At 43.0% G+C, this 16,904-nt stretch overlaps 1 protein-coding gene and 1 pseudogene across 6 annotated transcripts; one reads left to right on the forward strand and one right to left on the reverse strand.

Annotated features, from left to right (window-relative positions):
* Positions 1-9,888, forward strand: part of LOC115533341 (histamine N-methyltransferase-like) — a 38,715-nt pseudogene extending 28,827 nt beyond the window's left edge.
* A 1,078-nt stretch (positions 9,889-10,966) lies between these two features.
* LOC115533372 (histamine N-methyltransferase) lies at positions 10,967-16,327 on the reverse strand. Of its 6 annotated transcripts, none has more exons than XM_030343876.1 (7): positions 16,177-16,327; positions 15,704-15,859; positions 14,759-14,811; positions 13,757-13,864; positions 13,469-13,599; positions 12,849-12,942; positions 10,967-12,312 (listed from the first exon to the last, which is right to left on the reverse strand). In XM_030343876.1, exons 2-7 carry the CDS (start codon positions 15,838-15,840, stop codon positions 11,951-11,953), a joined length of 885 nt encoding a protein of 294 aa, XP_030199736.1. In that variant the 5' UTR covers positions 15,841-15,859; positions 16,177-16,327; the 3' UTR covers positions 10,967-11,950. The 6 variants fall into 6 exon arrangements, with proteins under 6 accessions (XP_030199736.1, XP_030199738.1, XP_030199737.1 ...); XM_030343878.1 differs by having other exon boundaries at positions 15,704-15,856; positions 16,177-16,315; XM_030343877.1 differs by having other exon boundaries at positions 15,704-15,884; positions 16,177-16,309.
* Between the last annotated feature and the right edge of the window lie 577 nt (positions 16,328-16,904).

The raw sequence follows: 16,904 nt of genomic DNA on the forward strand, positions 1-16,904 counted from the left end.
CATTAGTAGAAAAGGCCTCCTCTGCTCTGTGTCTGCTGAACTCCTCCATGTACAATCCTCCTCCATCCTTTAGAGACATTACCACCTTGTTTAATGAACACTTTATTTGCGTCAGTGTGAACTTATGAATCAGTAGAATCCACACTATATGGATGATTTCTCTTTTCAGAAGAGCAGAGTACTGAGTGGAGTTTCCTCAGAGTATAAGATACTAAGAGTGCAAGATACATGGAGTGCAGAGTACTCAGAGTGCAGAGTACTCGGAGGGCAGAGTACTCAGTAAGGGTTAACATGTGGTACTGGCGTGTGATTCTATAATAGCAGGGGGATTTCTTTATTAATTTCTCCCGAATGAGTCTCAATGGAATCTTGTTGGATTGGATTCTTCTTGTGTTTTTTCCTTCCTCGTGTTACACCCTTTACTGGCAGCTATTCAGATAAGGGGCAAGACACACACACACACACACACACACACACACACACACACACACACACACACACACACACACACACACACACACACACACACACACACACACACACACACACACACACACACACACACACACACACACAAACTAGAGCATGGAAACCCGACCGGAGCCCGACGGGATGCTCGGGTTCGGGTCAGGATCAGTTTCATCTGCGTGATAAGGCGTTGGAATTGGCGTTGCTTTTGTGTTAACGTTAATTTAAAATGAGGACTTTTTTTTTTTTTTATTCCAAATCACTGCTTTAATGATGTGAGTCACACCAAAACCGTCGGACTCTGTAACAAGGAAATGATGCTGTGAACCAACCAATTGGGCAGTTCCCCTCCCAGTTAGCACTAGCCTCCTATTGGCTGCTGTTCCATGACTTCATTCAGTGATAATGACTCATCACTTCATTGAAATATGAACGCTGGACAGAGAGCTCCGATGTCCACATGCTCAGACAGAGGAAAACAAAGAGACAGTTGAGGTCAAATAGTGTGTGTGTGTGAATTAGACTGACCGACACTACCTCAACTACCCCCACCGGTACCCTGCCTCACCCTGTCACTCTTTCACTCACTCCCTCACCCATTCACTCATTCACTCGTCGACCCATTCAATAATGAATGAGTTTAACACTTGAGCAGGCATTCACTTATTCAAAAATAATAGACAGACAGACAGACAGACAGACAGAGAGACAGACAGACTGACAGGCCGTCCAGTTCCTCTTAGTAGTAGAAATAAGGTACAGCCTCTTGTCGTAAAACATCCAGCCCTCATCTGTTGAATGTAAATTAAAATCCTTAACAAAAACACAGAACTGCTTCTCTTACGGACTCAACCTCTTAACCTTCCTTACTAATGCACAACTCTGAGACCCGACCTCAGTAGACCACAATAGAAACATGACCTCAGTAGACCACAATAGAAAAATGACCTTAGTAGACCACAATTGGACCTAGTGTGTAGACAACAATAGAAATCGGTCTGTCTTTGTGGAAGTGCCTTACGTAGTGTAAACCCAGCTTAATGGAGCGCATAACAAAGACGAGCTCCTCTGTACTCTACTGCTCCCCTGCTGGAGAAGAAGACTAATAACTCATAATAGTTCACTACTTTAACGGCACCGACAATCCAAAACCCAATTTGAGATGGAAAAAGTGTGTAGTTCAAAAAGTGAGAAGCTTTACTTCTTCGCCACCTACAGAGTTTGTTATGTACGATCATTCAAAGACCCCATGTTATTTCTCCTAGACGTTTGTCCGATGGGAGCCTTGAGGCCGATTCTTCAGAGGTCTATAGTATCCAGCTGCAGCCCCGGAGAACAACACGCGGCGTGACAAAAACAACCCAGGCGCGACGGAAGTACTCTGGTGTGACCGAAGTGATTTATTTGTGAGTCTGTCAATATGCTTAATATATTGAGTAATATTCATGTTAACTCTCACTTACTTCTTTGAACGAAGTGCAGCTAATTTTTCAAAAAGGGCACGGTATTATTATATTCAAATTTAGCGAAAAGGAAATAAACCACGGCACGGCTTTAACATGAATATTACTCAATATATTAAGCATATTGACAGTCTCATTTACCATGGTTGATCTTTGGTTTCTGATAGCGGTGTTTAAAAAAAGTTTATCAAATAAATCACTTAGTACGGTCCTTCACCGTTGCTTCTTTCCCCATAAAAAGCTACAGTCAGTGTTAAATTACGCTGATTTACCTTTGAGCATTTCCTATTATCGGCTAGGGTCACACTTTTCGGTGGGTCTCAGTATTCGGTGTAACGCCGGAAAGGCTTTGTTTCTGCATCATGAGGTTATTCTGGTAACCTTGACCGAGTAGCAGAGGTTACAGAGTTTAAGATCATAGAAGACACACTAAGACGGAACCAGATAAGGGTTTATATTAGCAGTGATAATTAAAGTAGACAGGCGCGTCGTTAGCAATTGAAAACATCCGGGGCTTTAGCCCGGGGGGGGAGCACCGTCCTGACTCCTGCGTGCTACGGTATCTTAATTAATTAAATAATTAATTAATGTATCGATTAATTAATTAAGGGCGCCCCCAACACATAGGTCGCCTATGCCGAGTGCCAGGGCAAAAATAAGACATTAGAATAGCCTATATAGCCTGCGTGCACCTACCCGATGTCAAGAAGCCATCGCTGCTCCGACGGACCTTTCTCCCCCAGCCAGGCAACGGCAAGTAGTGGTCTGCTTTTATGTTTCATTTTTAAGTTATTACTTATTGTCAGTGTAGGTTTAATGTTACAGATAAAACATGCTTTATATTTAGTCAGAACTTCAGAGTTGTAATGTTTTCCCGGAATATGCATTCCTAAACTGTTCACGTCAAGTTCTCTTTAAGATCGCATGAGATGATATGTGCTATCGCGCGACCTGTAACCAGGAAGTAAACACTCGCTTGCATGAAATGATATGCGCTATCGCGCGACGTGTAACCAGGATGTAGATTTAAATAATGAAAAAATAATCTGTTACTTTCTGTTACTTGCTTATGCTGTATGCAAGTTGTTTAAGAAGCTTATCTCCATATAAATCTGAGCTGTACATGAATCTGTTAATGAAGTCTCATTTCGACTCCTTCCTCCACTTCACTATTCATGTTCTGTTGCTTGCAGTTAACTACAGCCGCCCTTCCTGGGTAACGCCACCACCAATCCCTGGTCATCCATTGAAGCCATCTCTCTCACTCTGCACAGTCACACTGTTGCCGCTTCATTCTCATTGTCTCATAATCTCATTATTATGGCTGCTGTGGATGCTTTAAAAAATAAAAAAAATTCTCTTAGGTAAAATCAAACCAGTGGGATGTTAGATTGAAAACCTCCAAAGCAATGTATTAAAAATCGAAAGACAGTCCTCTGTGAAGTTTCTTTTTTGGGGATTTTCAAAATGAGGTACCAGAATGGATTGTCAACCCACTGTTTCTCAACCCTCTCCGATTATTACTATGAGTAGTAGTATTGCATGCATACAGTACTCACATCAGCGCCACAGTAAGCCTATAGAGGCTGCAACCATTTGCTTCTCAAAAGATTGTAGTGTTTTAGAATGAACAACCAGAGGGACAAGACAAGACTAATTTTGATTGACAAGTTGGCTAGATTTATATATGTATTTATATTATTTTTTTATTTATAAGAATGAAAGAAATTGTGTAATGAAAGAATAAAACAATGATTGATGCATTTTTGTTTGAATAACATCTTGCTCCCGCGGCCAGTGCCAGCGCCGGCATTGCAAGGGGAGGGATATTACGTACATTTGCAGGAGGCGGGATAAGTGCGGCCGCTGTCACTCAGATTTGTTTTGGTTTGACGCAGACAGCATGGAGGCAGAACAGACCGCAGAAGTCAACGCGATCGTCTTCAATGTTGCTGCAACGATGCAGCATATATTCAGAAGAGCAGCCAGTACTTACGTGTATGAAAGCAGCTATATATATATATATATCTATATCTATATATATATATATATATCTATATATCTATATATATAGATATATATATACACACTTTTTTTTTTTTTTTTTTACGGCAGAGATCCGGGGCTGATCCCAAAAGATCCGGGGCTATAGCCCCGAATGCCCAGGTCTAACGACGCGCCTGGTTCACAGTCATCTGAGGGAGAACCAGACATGATGAGCTGCTGAACCATTCTTCATCGTCTTCATCATAAAACTATAATAATAAAAATGTAACATAAAAAGACAAAAACATAGAAAATATCATGTGCTAGGTGCCATAGTGGAATAATTTGCAATAGATTGTCTAAGCAATAGTACACATTGTGTTTTTGATAGTTAAATTTTGTTAATTGGAAATCCAATGTGTGTGTGAGGGGCTTTGAAATTTAGACAGAAAATGTATAAAGTGCAGGTAGTCCCTCAATATGTACACTACATACACATTATTATGCATCAAAACATTCAACCAGAATATTTTTATAGTTAAAATTGCAGAAATTAATTCTTGTTTCAGGTTGTTGTTTTGAAAAGCTGCTTATTTATTAATTGTATATTATTATTATTATTTAACAGTGGTATGATTTATATTATATATTCTGCCCTGTTCAGAGAGCAATATAGCAATTTATTCTTTCCTAATGAAAAAAAAGTTTTTATATTTTGAGAATATTGGACCATTGAATGTGCATTTGAAAGCCCTAAATCAAACTAATCAGATACTGTCGTGGAAATAACATAATCAAATCTACAATTATATTCACCTTGCTAATATAATTACTAGTCCCATTCAAAGGATTAGTATACTTTCTCCCTGTACCTAGAGATACCTGGCTTCGTCTCTCTGACAGAGGGGCCACTCACACTAGGGCCGCGGCCCCGTGCCCGAGCTCATTTGCATACTAAAGTCTAGAACGTTTGGCTAGTGTGACCACGCCATCCGTATTCCAGCACGGAACAGCCCCTTGGCCACGGCACTCTTGGGAGAGGTGTGCCGTGGCCAAAGTACAGATGCTAATGAGATGACACGCGCGGATACGCAACGTGAGCTGTATGACGTAGTCCTTGCGCGACCCTTCTTTCTTTATAGGTCCATGCTCTTCTTCCCCACAACAATCATTTTAAACAATGGCGGCAAGCGGTTCACGAGTGGGTTTACGTTGGTGCGATAGTGAAGTCGAGTGTTTACTCGAAATTTGGGCCAACGACAGCATTCAGTCGCAGTCGCAGACGTATTTATCGTATTATGACGTGATGACGTATGTATGAAGGAGCAATCGTGCCCAGGCCACGGCCTTTGGGAGCAGTGTGACCACGGGCCAGCAGGAGGAGTGGGGAGGGGGGGAATCGAGCCGAATCTTCCTGCAGCACGGAACAGGCAAACTTGCCTAGTGTGAGTGCGCCCTGAGAGCTATTAAGATCGTTGTCATTTGCGTTGCCATTGCAGCCAGAGTCTGATCGTCAGGCAAGGGCAATTGACTGACTTCTTTGTTGTGTAGATTCCTTAAACTGTGTTGCAGCCTTGCGTCCAGACTTGCAGACATGTCCACCTCCCCCATAGTGTATTGCAGTTCAAGGGTGTGATCCAGATGCCTCGTACACCACCCGCACGAGTTGCTCTTGTGACGTAATTTCCTGGCTCGTAACACTTATAGCGTTCCCGTTTGTCTTTTTGGCATGTCATTGACTAGTCCTTGTTATAGTTAGCTACATTAGCCTCTTTAGATAACCAGCTTGAAAACAAACAACACAACTTTACATTGTATTGCACGCACAGCAAGACTTTGCAATGCATTAATTGGTGACTGGATAAAGTAGCAATGTAATCAAAGATGTAAGAGTTTTTAAAAATCGACATTAAAATGACCAACACGTACAAAAATTTTTTATCTCTTTACGGCCGCAGCCATTTTTGTTGTCGAGTCGTACGGGTGGCCTCACTGAACTCGGTACGCTCTCCGAATCCCGAGTGGTAGGTCCCGACCAAAATGGGGCGTTCTTCCGTGAAATGCAGCAAGAAATCTGGGAGATTTCTTCACTAGCAGCTTGTGTGGGTGGTGTACGAGGCATCTGGAACACACCATAGGCATCTCCCGCCAATCCATAACTCTCCACGATGGTCCCTCCCACTCACCTGTGTTACCTTTGTATTCACTAACCACAATGCAAACATTTCCCTGTACAGATGGTGTTTCCCTGAACGAATCTTGCATCAGACACTTACACTCATTTGGAGCTGATCTAAGTTCAGCCAGCCTCTTCGTCTCCATGTTCCGCTCCTCAGCTGTTCCAGGGCTCTCCACAAGGTCCCTACGTATGACGGAGGACGGACCTCCACCATTGCTCAGTCCCTGGTGGGTGGAGGATCCTTCAGGGATCCGAAGGTCTGGTTCAACACAAGGCTGTGTTTTGCCTCGTAAAGAACTTCTGAACCAATCAACCATCTCTGATATCAAGGTATTAACCCGTAAATCAGGTCTTGTGTGGAACAGCTCGTTGCAAAAAGGGCATCTGCACTGGCCTCGGACATCCCAGCACGTTGCTATACAGGTTCTGCAGAAGTTGTGTCCACATGGAGTGAAAACTGGGCTGTTGAACACATCCAGACAGATGGAACAGGAGAAGTCCTCCTCAGACCAGAATGTAGCAGAGGCCATTCCTAGAAAACATGGATAACAATAGTAAAATAACAGTTTGAACTCGTTCAAATGCAAGTGCTTTATACTAGTGCTGTCAAGCGGTTAAAATATTTAATTAATGTCAGTTAACCCGCGATTAATCGTGAGCAATAGCGATCAATCGCAATTTTTGTTTTCTATGCTAAATATCCCTTAATTTCTTTGTCCCGTTAATTGTTCTCATTTTAATGCTCTTATCAACATGGTGAAGTGCATCGGCTTGCCTTGTGCAAATGTTTTTTTATTGATAACAACATTGGCATATACTGATCAAAACAGGACGATACAAAAAAAAAGCCTATAGTGCAATTAAACGATGAACATACTGCCTTGAACATAGCAATCAGGCTACTGCTTCTTTGTTTTGAGCGAAAGATTTTTTTTTTTTTATTAATAAATCTGCGTTAATCGCGCGATAAAAAAATCAACAAATTAAAGAATTTTGCTTTTGTAGGCCTATTCAATTTTTTATTTGCTTGTTTAGCTATGTATGGCAGTTAACAATGTTGGTGTATTACAATTATTTATGTGGGGAGGCGCCGCATCCCATTAGGCATACCAGGCAACTGCCTGGGGCCCCGCAATTGTTTGGGGGCCCCGGGCCACGGGGGGGGCCCCCTAGAGCCAAAAATAATAAATAAAAAATCGCTCCACCCCCCCCCCCCCCCCCCCCCCCCCCGTCAACAATCGCTCCATACACCCCCCCCCTCAACAATCGCACCCCCCCCCCCGTCAACAATCCTCTGCCTAGGGCCCCCACAGTAGGCTACTCCAACCTCATTGCTGATCGATATGTTACCATTTATTTGTGTGTGTGGGGGGGGGGGGATGTCTGGTTAAACCGCCCGCCTGGACGCTGCCACCACTTGAAATAAGATGCATCTCATTTACGTCTATGTGCCCCCGCAAGATCTGTGTGTGTGTTCCCTGACCAAAAACCTGGGTTTAATGGGGACATAAAACAAAACATCAGAAGAAGACGGGAGCCCTCAAGTCAGGAGATCAAGGGGAATATAAGAGAGCCCGGTATGAGGTTGAGAGGTCCATCACGGCTGCAAAAAGGGCCCATTGCCATAAACTTGAAAGCCTCTACCTGAACAACATCACGCGCAGCATGTGGAAGGGAATCCAGGCAGCTACAAATTACAGGACTATAATCCTCACACACTTCCTCACACTCCTCTGCCCCGCTGGGTTTTCTCTGGCTGTGGTCGCTCCGCAACGTTTCGGCCCGTGGCAAAACTGGTCATCCTCGCTGCTGTCCACGGCAATTTGAGGCGCAGCATTTATTTAATGCTCATGTGACGTAGTGCTGAAAAAAAAGGTTCTCTGAAAATGGTGTGAGGGGGAGCGGTGGTGTGCTAAACTGTCCAACCGGTTCAGCAAAGTTACTTCCCCATCCTACCGTCGGTCGCAGCGAGGAGCCTTTCTTTCTCCACTTTGAAAACCTTTCACCTGATCAACTTGTTATATAAACACTTTAACCTCAGTTTCTTCCCTTACACTTATACTTTATACCGTATGGGACGGAACGTATTTTCTCCAGTCTACTATGGATGAGGAGAGAGAGGAGGGGGGTCCTACCTCTAAGACCGCTCTGTCTGGGGAACATGGCCGCCGGAGCAAAGCTAAGAGGTAAGAAGAGGATCTCTCTGTCTGTGACTGTTGTCCATCTCAGAGCTCAGCAGTGATACATCATGACTCCATCATTACTCTGAGTAACAGCTGTGTGTGTGTTGAAGCCGAGAGCAGCAGCAGACCTCAGGTTGAACAGTCGTATCGTAATGTGACTCTGACGTCACTCTATCCACAGTCGTCGTATCGGCCATGTTTAAAACACGACGTGAACAGCCAGACCAGAAACTCAGGAAGAGCAATACATCTGACCTGAGCAGTAAGGCTCCCCTGAGATGAACAGGGTTCTGTCTTTGTTCTCTACTTCTGCATGGCTGCTGTCTGTGGTCAAGATGGACAGGAAAACAGTGACCTGCATTTGGTCATTATCTGTTCTTAATATCAGAGGAGGAAAAGATAACATGCTTAAATAAGACTTTGACAAAGCAGTTTGGTACAGTGTTGATCCAACAGATTTATAATTCTGTGATTCTAGTTTTCCAAGCATTAGGTTACTCAGAGTAAAAACATATCAGTAACAAGTTAAATGATTTTTTTATATATATTTTTTAATTAAGATAATTAAAGACTTAAAAGCTGGAAACAAGTAAAATGCTCTCACCTAAAAAATGCCTTTTAAGAAGAATTATTGTGTGTGTGTGTGTGTGTGTGTGTGTGTGTGTGTGTGTGTGTGTGTGTGTGTGTGTGTGTGTGTGTGTGTGTGTGTGTGTGTGTGACCCTCAGGTAAGACTGGGCGAGAAATACTGTGGCGGAAGTACAAGAGGCAGCTTGCCACCTACCCTGGACAGTATATCAGCATGGACGATATCAAGGGCATGCTGGATTCCAAGGGCATCAGTTACCGTAGTTACCAGATGCCGTCATACCTTGACATCAGCGAGTGCTTCGTTGAGGGGAACGCGAACGGAGACTGCTGGACTTCCTGCTCCTAGTGGAGGAGACGGCGCCGGTCGAGATGAAGGAGGGGGTCCTGGAGATGCTTCGGCACCCGGACTGCAGCGCGGAGACCGATGGGAAGATCATCTTTAACAACAGCATAGAGGCACTGGTCCTGGACCCTCTCCCTTAGCATGGCGGAGGACGTTTTAAGTATCTTAAGTATCGTTTATTTATTGTCTTCATGAAACACGTTCAAGTTGAAAATGTTCTAATACATCTAATCTGTTCGTATATAAATTGTATTAGAACTGTGTCACAACTATCCTAAAGTGGTTTTATGTAACATTTCTACATTAATATATCTGCTCAAATCTGAGTGAGCAAGATGTTTTACTCTATTTCATTTCATGTTTGGTTTGGGCTACTTTCAACGTGATTAAAAGTAGCCCAAAAAGGCGGGAAACCAGGCAATCTGGCAACACGTCGTCACGCTGTGGCCTCAACATGAGTCAATGAGACCAACTGAAAATATTCCATGCCGGTATGAAATTCAAATGAATCTGAAAAAAGTATATTAATGATATCGAAATTCTGTTCATGTTTCAAATTATTGAAGATACAATTGTGTTGAGTTAAAGTTAGGAAGTTAAGTTAGGAAGTTACGAAGTCTGAAGTAGGCTAGTTGAATAGTCAGAGAAATTATATTTTAAATGTAGAATATCTTTAGTTTATCCTTAGTTTAAAATATATTTAAAATCTAAATGGCACAAAGTGATTCCAAGGTAATCCTAACATTTTAAAGGGGACATATTATGCAACCATGTGTGAGTGTGATTAGCCCTTTAAGCACTTTGAGTCTGCCTTGTGTATGAAAAGTGCTATATAAATAAAGTTGCCTTGCCTTGCCTTATAAGCCGTTTCTAAAATCTGCCCTTCTGACATCACTATTGGGCGTGTCCACCTTGATCTGTGCTGGATAGATGCGCAACGTTTGCTTCAGTCCACTGGGCAGGCTGGTAGACTGATCCATCCAGCGCACATCTAGTTGGACACGCCCACTAGTGATATATTATGGGGCAGATTTTCGAAACAGCTTGCAAGGCTAATCACACTCACACCTGGTGGTATAATATGTCCCCTTTAAGAAACAATAAAACCTAAGAAGGACAATAGTTGAGCACGGCATGCAGTCCTCACCTTCTTTAATAGGTCCATGCCTCACCTCATAACATAGCCTACTGTAGCGAGCGAGCAGCACGGGAAGGACGAGTGGGGAGCAATTATACATCCCTCGCAGCCCATAGGCTAAACGACTGCGACAGTTGCAATTTATTACAGAAACATCCCACAGAAAACCCACTTTCTCAACCGATCGCAATGTATGTCTCACTGACGGTGTCGGAAACAATAACTCAGTAACATAAGTACAGTAACGTTACACAAATATAAATACACACCCACAGAGACAAACCCCTCACTATGTCCCTGCCTGCCGCAAAGGACCTAGGAGGGCGCCAGAGGTCCCACTAGAGATAGTCCCAGGAATCCCTTGTGGCACCCGGAACACGGCGACCACGACCACGGTCGCAACAGTACCCCACCAAACGCACGCACGCAAGAACACGCACGCACGCACGCACGCACGCACACACACACACACACACACACACACACACACACACACACACACACACACACACACACACACACACACACACACACACACACACACACACACACACACACACACAATCAGAAGAGCTCAGCTTTTCTGTATTTAATCAAATGTATTCAAACATGATAAATTCAGCTGTTTGTTTTACTCTTCACTTTATTTGTTTCTAACCATTTTAAATGGCATGCATGTTAATTCCATTTAAACGTTTTTACATCCCTTCACTTGATTTAAGCCATTTAACATTTTTTTATGTCTTAAACTATCCAACTTTACTCAAACATATTTTCATCCTCATTTTGTACAGCACTCACTCCAGTTTCTACAGGAAATGCTTTTTCTAGTTCCATCCCTACCTGTAGAGCTAGAGCCTTGGTTTTACAATATGAGTTATTCCCCTCATATGGCTAGTTTTATAGCACCCTCATATGGCTAGCTACGGTATTGACATCATTAACAAATCTGTCTTAACGCCTGGGGAATTATTTGCACAGCTTGCTTAGCTGTTTTGAACTTATATATTCTCCACAGTGTTTATATAATTATTCAGGTGAATTCATTACGTTGAGTTAAAATTTGTTGGAGAAAAATCTGTTTAGCAAATGCAACCATGGCCTGCGTTATAGGTAGATTGCTGTTTACTGCATTGTTTCAGATTGTGCTCCCAACAAATCAACATTTAAGATTGTTACGTGATAGTTGTAATTAAAGAATATATAATATAATATAACCATCCCTCAGAGAACGGACTGGATGTCTCACGCACAGACACAGACGATTTAGTTCATTAATAAAAATATTTAATCTACAGGTAAATCTAACAAAATTATATTTATATTTTTTAAGATTTCAGCGATCTTTAAGAAGGTCCTCCTCAATGCTCAAGGCTCAGTTATGGTTCCAAGTCGATGCAACGCAATGCCCATGCAGATGCTTCGACGCAGTCGTCAACTGTTTCGGTCCTGCGTTGGATTTTAGTGAGCGGACCAATCACAGCCCTTGTTGCTGAATTTTTGGGAGGCGCACGTCAGGACCTTGCAGTGGACGCAGGGAGAGTCCGCACGGACGCAGTGAGTCTGTTACGTTGCGTCAACATGGAGACCATAATCAGGCCTTAAGGCAGAGGGTCCAGCACCAGAGCCTCCAGGCTGTTGTTAAAGATGACCTTCCCATCGGTCTCCACACTGCAGTCCGGTTGCCGCAACATCTCCAGGACCCCCGCCTTAAGCTCGGCCGGCGCCGTCCGGCTGAAGTCCAGGACCTCCGTCAGAAAGTCCAGCAGTAGCTCCCCCTTCTCACTGCCCTCCACGAAGCACTCGCTGATGTCCAGATGGGAAGGAAGCGCGTAACTGCGGTAGGCCACGCCCTGGGACTCCAGGCCGCTCTTGATGTCCCTCGTGGTCACACACTGGCTGATCTCGGTGTTACACAGCTGCCTCCGGTACTTCCGCCACAGCTTGCCCCACCCACTCCTACCTAAGGGTCCAACGCACACACGCGCACACACACACACACACACACACACACACACACACACACACACACACACGCACACACACACACACACACACACACACACACACACACACACACACACACACGAGCACGAGCAGACACAGGCAGGTTGAATCAAGCATCAGATGTCTTATGTGCTTATATTATTTTAACAGATTAACTGCTTGATTGTTGACTCAAAAAAACATGGAACCAAAAATACATGTTGACATGGAATTTGTTATAAGGTATTATACCGGCTCAATGTCTACCGGTAGAAACATGAACGTTTTAAATTATATAGCATCTAACAACTAAATCCAATAATGCGCCACTCATGTAGGCAAGTCCTTCAAAAAAAAAAAAAGGCAATAAAATACTTTAAAAATATATATATATCTTTATCTAGTCATACAATGTTTGATGGATTGCCTCTCCTGGATGCAGTAATAAGAATTGCATCGCTCTATAATCACTCGTAAAGAAATTGATGGAGCGATAAAGAAATGTCGATGTACCAGAAACGAGAATAATGAGAAGTTTTCCATTCTTGTCGAGTAGACTCTGGAAGAAGCGGACGGTGGCGTCTGGGTCTTTGACGTAGTAGAGCATCTGTTCATTCAAACACAAACGCAGAGAAATTGGCTGGCGAAGCGGTCTAGAGAATGGCTAATTAATAGTCTATTAACGACAGGTGTTCACGAGTGTGGGTTAATTGCCATGAAATGTGGACAATTAATGTGAATGGAAATGTGTCACATGAGTGGCACATTGATTGCATGCTCTTTAATATTCCTAGTCTAGGAGAGTCATTTAGTACAGCTTAATCTGGAATGATTATCAGAGTGTGCATGACAGCCCTGGTCATGAGTAACTGGAAAATCATAATGATTTTGGTGATGGAAAACTGAAGATGGTAGGTAAACTCCTTATTTTGGTTCGTGTTCGATGTTGTGGGGAGCACACGTATACATTTGTAACATGTTAACATATACATAAACGTTAAAGTGCCACGTAAACAATCTATGCCCGTGATGTTACCAGAAAATGGGTCTAAACTACAATACCAGCATGTACTCAGACTGAAGAAACCAATGTGATGTGCAGCATTGGCGCTCATAGTAGGAACCTTATTCACCTGTATCATGTGAATGAAGTCTGCTTTCTTGCTCATCTTGTTTTCTTTCCAGTGTTGTTCAAACTCAGCGGCAGTGTTCTTGTTCCAGGTGAATTTAATATAATCTAAATCTGGTGTCTTAGACAATAAAACTATTGGAAAAAGAACACAAGTGACCCCCAGTTAGTTTGAACTAATTTTCTTAAAAGAGGTAAATCAATTACAATTGGTATAAACCTTTAATCCTTCCCGACTCGGATAAGCAAGGCTGAAAGAGTAAACTTGAGATAATACGCAGTAAATATGTACCTTTGTAGTTATGTATCTGTTGGCTGCTGGGCTCAATCACTTGGTTGTCCACCGTTACGCTTGGATGCTTCTGACGGAGCTGAGAAAACATCTCCAGGTCTATATCACCTGCAACCACAGCAACAAGCAGACTTGACCTCTCATTGGACAAAACGCCTCCGGTACTGACTCTGATTGGATGACTAATGTGTTTTACTAATCCTAAATTCCACTTAGTAACAAAATCCGCTCTGAAGTCAAGAATGAAAGTGTATGCAGGAATGTTTAAATATGCCTTGGTGGAGTGTCAGCCTTTTTGATAAAATGTTAACAGCTACCACGTTTTATTAAATGAAAGGTATTAGCATGGAAATGTTCCGCAAGATAATTGGCAGTGAATGACGCTTAGCAGCACATAGCTACCTGCACTACACACATACTTACACCTATTTTGTCAGAGACGGAAGGCAAAAAATAAATAAGATAAAATGACGATTATTTTTGCTTGTTCAATTTGTTGCAGAGCCACTTGTTAAACCACACTTGTTTGACTCTTATGCAAGTGACCAGCAGCAGGTGTGGTCAGCCGAGCTCGTGTAGCATGTAAACTCTCAGATTAGCATCAACGCTACCCTGAGGGTATAAAGTCATTCATTCAGATGCCATTAGGAAACCCACACCGCCGTCTACTCTGTCATACTGACATGCAGGTGTCGGTGTGGCTGCAAAAACATTAACAGAAACATTTAATCGGTTTTGACATCACATTCTGGCATTCTTGGCAGAATAGACTCTCTGTCAAAATGCAAGCGCTCAAACATAAATGCATTGCAGTAAACAAAAAACTTATAATTGCCTCTATTGACATTGTCTGCTGTGGAGGGTTAATATTAACCCAACTGGCAGGACAAGTTGCTGACAAAGGCTGTCGTCCAACTGAGGATCTGTAGATGAACATGTTTGAATGGAGGCTCCACAAAGTTATACTGTCACTAAGGTAGAGAATGCCTGGTAGGTTCTCACCTGAACCGCTTCCCACTCCGAAGACATTCAGCTCAGCCTTTCCGTCGCCGACACTAAAGGTTACATTTGAACACCGTTAGCACATTGTTGGTGGGTCCACACTGATCCTCATACCAGCACCCTCTACACCTTTTGCATATAATATCCGTGTGTTGAACCATTATTTGGCATTAGCTGGAAAGATAAAATGTGAGTTTAATAATCAAGATCAGTTAATAAACACAAGGCAGGAGTGATAATGTTGTCGGAATCTCAGCAGTCCTGTCTAGCTATAAAACCCCATTGGACCCTTAATAATTGGTTCATTTTTCAAAAAACATGTGCAACAGCAACAGGGGTTTAGTGGTGCAGGTGCTGGTCAGGTTTAAAGATTAACAGGAACACTAGCTACGATAATAGCCGTGATGTTAACTGGTTATTCAGGCAAGCTTAAGAGTCAGGCGCGATAGAGACATAGGCTTAATTTTTTTTTAATGATTCCACCAGTGGCGTAACAAGGCAACGACGGGCCCGTATGCAGGATGTTCAAGGCGGCCCCCCCCCCGGGGGTCTTCGTTGCGATTGTTGACGGGGGGGGGGGGGTTCGTAGCGATTGTTGACGGGGGGGGGGGGTTCGGAGTGATTGTTGTGGGGGGGGGGGGGTTCGGAGCAATTGTTGGGGGGGGGGGGGGTTCGTAGCGATTGTTGACCAGTAAACCTGGATATAACGATCAAGTTCTGCATATAATTCTAATGAAAACAATGAAAGTGAATCATAAGAACACGTCACTTACTGTAAGCATTCATTTTGCCCCTGCCATTTAATGTTTTTGTTAGTTTATTTTTCTGCTTTTTTGGGGGTAGGTCTTCATAAGTCAAACATATTCTGAGAACGCGGTGAACCACTGGGACTTACCAGTGGTTCATGGGACTTACCAGTGGTTCATGCAGTGGTTACTGGATTACCTGGCTAGTTCCCCCGGCAGTATGCCCTGAATGAAGTCGTGCATGCACTGGTGCTCAGAGGAGCGCTCCAGGAACAGCTGGAAGGACTTGAGGTACCGCTCATCGTCCTCCACCAGGGACCTCAGGGGCGATGCCATATCTGCTGCAGCTCGTCTGCTGGAGTGGTCAATGATTCGGTTAGCTGACGAGACATATAGGTTTGTTGATACAATTGAAGCTGATAGTAGGCTACGTTGTAAAAAAGCGGTTTTACGGATAAAGACCTTTCCGATTCTGTAGAGTGATTTTCTATTCAGGATCCGACATTGAACCATATCAGAGTATCTAGGTGCGATCCATAGCAGCGCTATTCCTCCAGTAAAGGAGAATATGCATGTAGTCCTAGCACGCTGTTGCTGTTGTTCAGCGAATGTGTCAGTATTCAGATCGCGCATGACGCAAGTCTCAAACACAACTTAATATATTTCACTTACATGTGTTTCGAGGAAATGTGCAGTGAAGCGACAGCCTTGCATATAAGAGTGTAAGTATAATGTATAAAAGATCTGCTGCAAGACGTTTAACTGCCACTTGGCTCCGCCCTCTGACTCGCTTCTTCCTGACTGTCAGGTGTGACTCACAGTTTAACTCTACTAACACCAAAACTAGTTTAACTGCTAAACCCATCGCCACAGTTTAGGGTTAGGGGGGGGGAGCCTCTTTTTATATATTAGGTAAAAATATCTAATTTGCAGCAATTGTGTGATAGGTTATACAATAAAGAAAAAACAACGGTGGGCCTCTTCATAACTAATTTATATTTTTAATTCAATATTGTAATATCTTTTACTTTATTTTTTTACAAACCTTAATTTTTGGTGCCCCCCCAGGTATTTGGACCCCTTCGCACTCTGCGTACTCTGCGTATAGGGAGCGGCTGACCTGCAATCCATGTAGCCTAAATCATTCACTTGTATTTTACGTGGTGTTCAAGTGTGATACTAATTTGAATAAATAAAGGCCATCTTTGTGTGCCTTATGGGTGACCAAGCCTACAGAGATAAATGAATAGTTGGCAGGGGCCCTAAAAAGTTCAATTGGGCCCTTTTTTCCTTTTTGCAAAGATATATTATATTCCATCATTCACTCAGCTGTACCATAAAGGGTTGCATGAATAAATAGTTTTTTGTGAGTTCTTACATCATGTTCGGGTCGGTGTAAT

The sequence above is a fragment of the Gadus morhua genome, chromosome 20, assembly GCF_902167405.1.
Source record: "Gadus morhua chromosome 20, gadMor3.0, whole genome shotgun sequence".
Taxonomy (NCBI): domain Eukaryota; kingdom Metazoa; phylum Chordata; class Actinopteri; order Gadiformes; family Gadidae; genus Gadus; species Gadus morhua.

Bases quoted from the DNA above. Each gene is read 5' to 3' on its own strand.
- LOC115533372 (XM_030343876.1), bottom strand. From the start codon at position 15,840: ATGGCATCGCCCCTGAGGTCCCTGGTGGAGGACGATGAGCGGTACCTC. The intron at 14,812-15,703 runs GTAATCCAGTAA...TGTAACCTTTAG, and splicing joins CTGCCGGGGGAACTAGCCAG to TGTCGGCGACGGAAAGGCTG. The intron at 13,600-13,756 runs GTACATATTTAC...TTTTTCCAATAG, and splicing joins ACAGATACATAACTACAAAG to TTTTATTGTCTAAGACACCA.